The sequence below is a fragment of the Sebastes umbrosus genome, chromosome 4 (genome assembly GCF_015220745.1).
Source record: "Sebastes umbrosus isolate fSebUmb1 chromosome 4, fSebUmb1.pri, whole genome shotgun sequence".
Classification (NCBI taxonomy): Eukaryota; Metazoa; Chordata; class Actinopteri; order Perciformes; family Sebastidae; genus Sebastes; species Sebastes umbrosus.
Window position 1 is genome coordinate 34,710,478 of NC_051272.1, and position 8,288 is coordinate 34,718,765.

The window sequence follows — 8,288 nt, forward strand, 5'->3', positions numbered from 1 at the left end:
TGTCCACAGACAGAAATATGAACACTCAAGGTGAAAACAAATACGTAAAAAAATAAGATCGAAATAAACGCACACACACAGACTCACAAGGTGAAAACAATGCCAGCGTCGCTGTTGCGGCTCGTAATAAAACTAGAAAGCTAACCTCGGCCTTGGAACAACATTACACACACTACAAATACTCAAGCTTACAAATGTACACCAAGAAGATATCGCAGACTACATATAATCAAACAAGTCTTAAAAGCATGATTACATTGTTGAAAATATTAAATTAAAAGATACGAATATACCTCATGTTGTATAGGTATCCACATTATTTAATAGGCACCAAGACTTTATTCACTTCTTCCTTCTCTACTGACCTGTATTTTGGATCAGCCTTTATTTAAACATACTTGCAGTTTCAAAATATCCATAATGACCAAAATGCTAATCATCCTCCTGACAAAATCACATTGGCTATGTCTGCACAACACCGTTTGGTATGCATATCATAATATTTCCTGCTTGCATTTTTGTTGTGTTCTGAATGTTTTTTTTTAATGAAATGTGTCATCTCCAAACACTGGTCTCAATGGAATAAGGTTACTTTTAAACATTGATAAGCTTATTATGGTCATGACTGCTAAATTCAAACCAAATACTTCTTGATTTTATAGCTAACAACAAATGTTCTTAATGCATACGCATCACACACTCAAAAATTCAACTTGAACTAGCAAAATGTGTGTAGGTGCTCATAAATGTGGTCCATGGATTACATTTCTAACTAAATTAAAGCCAACATGACACATCTGACTGTTGTACCAAACTGACAGAGTGACTGTTGTATTAACTCAAGATACATGGAGGCAAAAATACATGATGTGGTCACAATTTCTGACTGCTTGTATGCTGTGTTTTCTGTGCAACTGTCTGACTCTTGCAGCCAAAAGCACTAGGCTACTGTATATTTGCTGAAATTTCTGAAGATGTACAAAAACAATCTCATGTTTGAGGTTTGAGGAGTTCTGGACATATGATGCTGGCTTTGGGAAGAAATCAATCTCTTATTTACAATATTTTAAGTGTGCAAAAACTATCATTTCCCCTCCCTTAAAGCATCAGTAGGCGAGATTGGAGCAAATATGATTAAAAAAAGTTGTTTTTATAAAATAGTCGCTATATGGTGACAGTAGTACATGAAACAGGTAACCTGAAAAAAATCATGTGCCTCTGTGTCCTCCGGTGCTCCTAACGGCATCTGCAAGATTTCACAGACCGGAGGAAAACAAGCAGTAAGAGGATCAAACGCTGATCAAATATGAATCAATATTCTGTTACGTTACTGCCTATTTCTCTCCTCAAATGTTCTCAGAATCATCTTGTAGTGCACGGTTTAGCTGTAAAATGAGAAAGTTTGTGACGCCGCTGCCATTGTGAAATCTGGTGAAGGAATGCCAAGTTCTGGTCATATGACCGGAGCACAGCCAATAGGAACACACTCTCTCAATGAAATGACCTGTGATTGGTCAAAGTCTCCCGTCATAGGCTAGATTTTCTAAAGCCTGAAAACAGAGCCATGAGGAGGAGCAGAAGTCTAGTTCTCTCTCAGAACACTTGAATTACAATATGCTGAAAGGTTATTATGGAATTTTAGCCCAATGATGCCAAAAATATACTGACTACTGCCACTTTAACTTCCCAAATATACACACACTCAAAATGAACCACCACCAGACAACCAACAACCACATAAAATGCCTACAAATTGAAAACTTTTATTTCATGCAAATACAGCATATTTACATACAGTAATTACCTATGGACACAAATGCCTAATATATAGGCCTTTGCTACTTAGTTACATAAATAAACACCAGCCACACAAAACCACTATAAATGCCATCACCATTTCACCCACACTGCTAGCCTGTAGACATAAAACTTCAAGGCCAATGCCTATTTTAACCTTCTCGCTTCACTAATAAGTAGGTCTGGTAATTTCGACAATTCTGATGAGTCCATGAAGGCACCGTCCGTTGGTCCGTCTGTCCTTAACCGCTGGCAAGCAGCGCGAGACAAGACCAGTGACGTGCACACAGGTCAGTTAGCTGGTTAGCTAGTGAAACGTTAATGTTTTAGTTTATTAGACTTCTGAAAGGACTTCTCACTGCTACGTCCTCTTATTTTACATGTGAACCAAAGCGAGTGCGGCATAACTGAAAAAGGTGAAACCGCAGTTATTGTTAACCGGTTATTAGAACGTCTCATCTGTTAGCTACCGTTATATCAACTAACGTTAGCTACCGTTAACGGTTACTGCTGGTGACGTAATGAGACCGTCTCTTAGTTACAGGTAATACGTTTGAATTGATTCAGTAATTCATCAATGAGCCAGTCTGTGTCAGCTGAGACATGTGACTCACGTTAATACTTTAGTTTACGTTAGCTAACCTAATACATGTTACTTAATTACACTGGTTAACTAGATAGTCGGCTAATAGCGAAATGCTAGCTAGTTAGTTAGCTGATATAGTTAGCGGCCACTTCAAGAGAAAAATCACAATATGTGTTAGAGAAAATAAAGACGTAGGATTGTGGCTTTAATTATGCTTAACATTAGTTAAACAATGAGGGATTTGGAGGATCTGAAATTACAGTATAATTTATTAGATTCAAGATTGAAGATGTTTATTGTCACGCCAGTTAAACAGGTACAATCCTGTGAAATACTTTTTGCTGGGAAGCTCCATTAAAATAATAAGTTATGTTACATTTACACTACAATTATAAAGGTAATACTTTGTACAAGGGCATATTAAGAACATATACATTAAGAACATACATTAAGAACATATACAGTAGATACAGTATAAGATATATCTTTGTGTGAGAAGGTGTCGTATGAATTATCTATTTAAAAGTCTGATGGCCTGGGGGAAAACCTGTTCCTCAGTCTGCTGGAGAGAGTCCTCCTGTGGGTCCTGTATCTCCTACCAGAGGACAGGAGGGACAACAGGCTGTTGTGGTAACTTTACATACTGTATGATTTCATTACACTGTGTGCACAATTATTAGGCAAGTGAGTATTTTGACCCTATTCATCATTTTTATGCATATTTTCCAACTCCAAGCTGTATTAACTTGAATGCTTATTGGATTCAAGCATATCAGGTGAAGTGTATTTGTGTAATGAGGGAGGGTGTGGCCTAAGGAGATCAACACCCTATATCAAGGTGTGCATATTTATTAGGCAGCTTCTTTTCCTCAGGCAAAATGGGCCAAAAAAGAGATTTAACTGACTCTGAAAAGTCAAAAATTGTAAAAAGTCTTTTAGAGGGATGCAGCAATCTTGAAATTGCTAAGATATTGGGGCGTGATCACAGAACCATCAAACGTTTTGTTGCAAATAGTCAACAGGGTCACAAGAAACAAGAGGCAAATTAACTGCCAAAGATTTGAGAAGAATCAAACGTGAAGCTACCAGGAACCCATTATCCTCCAGTGCTGTCATATTCCAGGACTGCAACCTACCTGGAGTGCCCAGAAGTACAAGGTGTTCAGTGCTCAGAGATGTGGCCAAGGTAAGGAAGGCTGAAACCCGACCACCACTGAACAAGACACATAAGTTGAAACGTCAAGACTGGGCCAAGAAATATCTGAAGACAGATTTTTCAAAGGTTGTATGGACTGATGAGATGAGAGTGACTCTTGACGGACCAGATCGATGGGCCCGTGGCTTGATCAGTAACGGGCACAGAGCTCCACTTCGAATCAGAAGCCAGCAAGGTGGAGGTGGGGTACTGGTATGGGCTGGTATTATTAAAGATGAGCTAGTTGGACCTTTTCGGGTTGAAGATTGACTCAAAATCAACTCCCAAACCTACTGCCAGTTTTTAGAAGACACTTTCTTCAAGCAGTGGTACAGGAAAAAGTCTGCATCTTTCAAGAAGACCATGATTTTTATGCAGGACAATCTCCATCGCATGCATCGAAGTACTCCACTGCATGGCTAGCCAGTAAAGGCCTTAAAGATGAAAGAATAATGACATGGCCCCCTTCCTCACCTGACCTAAACCCTATTGAGAACTTGTGGGCCCTTCAGTTTAGCGAAAAAACGCAGCGAAAAGTTGAAACAGAATAAACTTTTGGAGAAACGCAACCTAACGTCATGCTGCGGTGGCCTGTGTGGACACCACACACGTGAGAGACGCAGCAGTTTAGCGAGGCAGCTGTCACACGCTGCTCTCGTATAGGCAGTGTGGCCCGGGCGTCAAAGACATCTCGCTATGACCTGTAGGCCCGTAGGAATACACCGAGAGCTAATGAAGCACATACTACCACCATAGCTCAGCAAATTACTTTGCTTGTCCATTATTTTTTTCATTTTGTCATCATTCTTATTCCAGTGCATTTCTATGCAATGTGTGTTAAAACTGCAGTCCATCCCATTATAGATGTGTGCTTGTTTTATTTCTTCTGTTGGTCAAATCTCTGTTTTACTGCAATTCCATGAGCCAAGCCCTGCAGGTGGTCCGTAACAGTTTGGAAATTGAAACCAAACAATTACAAACCCAATACCATGCTGAAATAACCAAGTGCAAAACAATGTCCTTTAGATCTTCTTAGGAGAATTAGGTAGAGGGTGTCTGTACTGTGTATGTATGTGTGTCTAATGTATGTTGCTACTGAAACAGTGGGATATTTAGGAAGTGTGTGTGTGTTTTCAGTTGTTATTATGTTAATGTATAGCACACAACAGTTCAAGCTTGATAAAGTCAAATCATTTGTCTTTTGTCGAAGGATATTACCAGTTCAAGCAAATACAAAAGAATTTCATTCACAGTTAAAATACAGAGAAACCTACTGTAGAGCAGCTGTAAAAACAGCTTGAACTAAATCACTGTAATACTTTTATCAAGTTGCTGACCCATCTGCTGTTTGTATGACTGTGTCGATTGTGATCACTCCTCATTGTCCAGATGGAATAGATGGACACAGGACACTAAGGGACAAGCCGGGTCTGGCTGGCAAGAGGGACATGGGCCAGGAGGAGGACTTCAGAACAGGTCTGTCTGTCTGTCTCTCTCACACACACACACACACACACACACACACACACACACACACAAAGAAAAAGGATCTACTTTGAAGATAAACTTTTTGATTTTCTTGTGCAACCCCTTAGTGACACCCTAGCAACCTTAGCAATGATGGCAAGCCATCTTCATAAGCTTTCATGTTTCATTCTGCTTAAAGTTATAGTTCCCTGGACTTTCCCAGAACGCTGGTTTACTTTATATCATTTACTACGTTTCCATATACACTAATTATTCTGAATTTGAAACGGGTCATGTATCCAGCATATCGATGGTGTCGTGCGGAAAACTTGTATGTCCAAAACCGTTACTTTTCAGGAAAGGAAAAAAAACAAAACCTGTGTTTTTAAAATAATTGAACACTGCGTTGTCAAAGTTGGTATCATGTAAACTGGATTTGAACTGAGCAGTGATGTTCGGGCGATGGGTGCTGTAAAGCTCACGGTCTGAGCCGCGAGCCACATTTACCCCGGGCCTTTCCAAGCCGACTTAGAGCTCTTTTTAATGCTTTTCATTGGTTAAATATTTGTAAAACACACAGACAGACATAAAGGGTGACCTATAGCATTGATTTATGACAAAAAAAACATTAAAATGGCGAAAAATGGAGATACAAGGTTTCCGCCCGACAGAGACGATATTCTATTTGGGTATTCCAAATTAGGCCTTATTCCAAATGTATCATTCTACGATTAGGACATGTGGGATATGCCGATAAACAGGTTTGGGAGCATTGTTTGGACACAATACAGCACATCCGCGTCTCAATTGGGGTTTTTACCGCAGTTTGCGGAGCAACATGACTGCAGTTGGAAAAGGAGGGAAATTTAAGTTATTTAAAGGGTATAGCCATAGGGCGTACATCATGGTGGTGATTTACGTTAATAGGAGCATGCACGGCTGCATAAACGGGAATATTTATTTTCATTAGCCATATAAACAGCTTAGTAGGAATATTGTCTTTTTCAGAATAAAGGCAAAAAACTGAATATTTTTGTGCATGTAAAAGTGTTTGGTTCAGTTTTTCTCTGTAATTCTCATTTCTGTCATGTTGAATCATTTTTAAAGGATGCATTAAGATTCCTTCTTGTGTCAAGATATCTTGGTATCTGGTGATAATTATTTTCCCATATGTTGTTGTTACCTGAGCTCCTGTCGAACCTTACAGCGTATACTATGAACTTCAGACGACATGATAGCTGGCTGCATTTTGTTGCTTTGCCTCCGCAGGTTCCCTGAGAATAGCAGATGGAGATATCATCCACACTGTCATTGACTTCCTGTCGTACCTAAAGCTCAAAGGTATTCTCATCATTTCTGTTTTAACTAACCTCAACGTGAGGATTGTTGTCAGAAGTCTGTGGCACTGTTCAAGACCAAAGAGTTTGCTGCCGAAAGCTACAGTATGTTGATGCAAAATCAAACTCTAAAAACAGACAACAAGCAGAGATGGATGTTGTGGAAATAATTAATAATTAATTAAATAGGATATTTAGAAGGGGACTTTTTTTTTTTACACTTTCAACTGCATTTACCACACAGACTAACCCCACTACCACATAACAAAACAAACTAAACACCCAATTCACTATCAGGTTTAGAGTTATTAATAGTGTCAATTGCTATAATCAATATGTTTAAATTATATTAAATATGCAAAAATACCCAGCCCAGTCGCCGAGAATCTTTTTTTTTTTTTGCCGTTGTACGTTTCAGCAAACTACAGATACGTTGAATGTCGACGTTTTTGCATTCGGTCTGATTAAGTGACGTAGTATATGGAGCAACTGTTATTGAAAGTTGCGTGGTATTATAATAATAAGTATTAGCGAGAGAGTCCATTAAACCCAGGAGACCGCCGTTCGTGTTTTCAGAAGTAAATGTCGACTTTGTGCTTTTTTTCTATCCTTAACCAAGTGGTGTTGTTGCCTAAACCTAAATACAGGCATATTCAGGCAGACAGTATGAGGGAAATACAAGTTTTTTTGAACATTACAGCATCTAAACATGTTCTAGTAGAAACATAAAATACAAGTATGAACCTGAAAATGAGCACGATATGGGACCTTTAATGATTTCACAATGATCAAATAAATATATATTGTCATATTTGGAAGATATCGATGGGTTTGGAAGTAAAGAATTGCTTTGATGATTTTGATTGGTTGTACTGACAAACCTCTTGTCTGACACGTAGTTTATAGTAATGTTTCTGAACACTAACAAATCCATGTGTGTGTGTGTGTGTGTGTGTGTGTGTGTTACAGATATGGGAGCGTTGGACAGCCTGTCTTCCTCTGTGACATCAGACGAACTGGCCAATCCATAACGTGTCTGCCTCTCTGCAGCTCATCTCCATCTCCCCAAGTCTATGTTTCTGCTGTGTGGGCTCCCACTGCCCTAACTGTCACCTTCCTGTAGCTCCATTCACATTCTGATTAGTCCTGGTACCAGAGAGCTGATACCTTAACTCTTGATTGATTGCCCCCCACCCCCAAATACAAATATCAGATATTTCTGCTCCTGTGTAAATAAAACTTTATATCCACTGAAGGTCAGTGAGTGTCTGCTGACTGTAGGTTGATCTAGGTAATAGGGACCTCTGTTCACAACCCAACGCTGTATTATCATCTTAAAATACCATCATCTGATGTATGAGAATGGAGTGAGATAAATAAACAAATGGCACTGGACTCAATGGGCAACTTGAATTTATTTCTTTCCATCAGTCACAGTCAAATGTTATAAATAAATGAAAAATACTATGTCTCTCAGTCCCTCTGCAGGGCTGCACGATATATCGTTTCAGCATCGACATTGCGATGTGCGAATGTGCTACAGTCGCATTGCAGGACGTGTGATGTCAAGTAAGGCAAATTAATTCAAACATGTCATGCTACAACTTCTTTGCTGCTTGATACTAAAGGAAAACTCGCGCAGTTTTCATTTTCCATGACTAATCAGTGTGTCTGATGTAAACGTACGAAATAAAGGACCAGTGTGTAACCCAGGGAGATCTATTGGCAGAAATGGAATATCATTTTTAATAAGTATGTTTTCTTTAGTATATAATCACCTGCAAATAAGAATCATTGTGTTTTCGTTACCTTAGAATGAGCCATATTGAGCAGATCCCCATGTTTCACCATGTTTCTACAGTGGCTCAGAATGGACAAACCTAGTCAACACCATTTTATTCTGATC

At 39.0% G+C, this 8,288-nt stretch overlaps 1 protein-coding gene across 1 annotated transcript; it reads left to right on the top strand.

Moving 5' to 3' along the window:
* Nucleotides 1–4,915: 4,915 nt before the first annotated feature.
* LOC119486080 (galanin peptides-like) lies at nt 4,916–7,782 on the top strand. The gene is made up of 3 exons (XM_037765946.1): nt 4,916–5,054; nt 6,315–6,386; nt 7,352–7,782. The coding sequence occupies exons 1-3, from the start codon at nt 4,931–4,933 to the stop codon at nt 7,411–7,413; spliced, it is 258 nt and encodes an 85-aa protein (XP_037621874.1). The 5' UTR covers nt 4,916–4,930; the 3' UTR covers nt 7,414–7,782.
* Nucleotides 7,783–8,288: the final 506 nt, after the last annotated feature.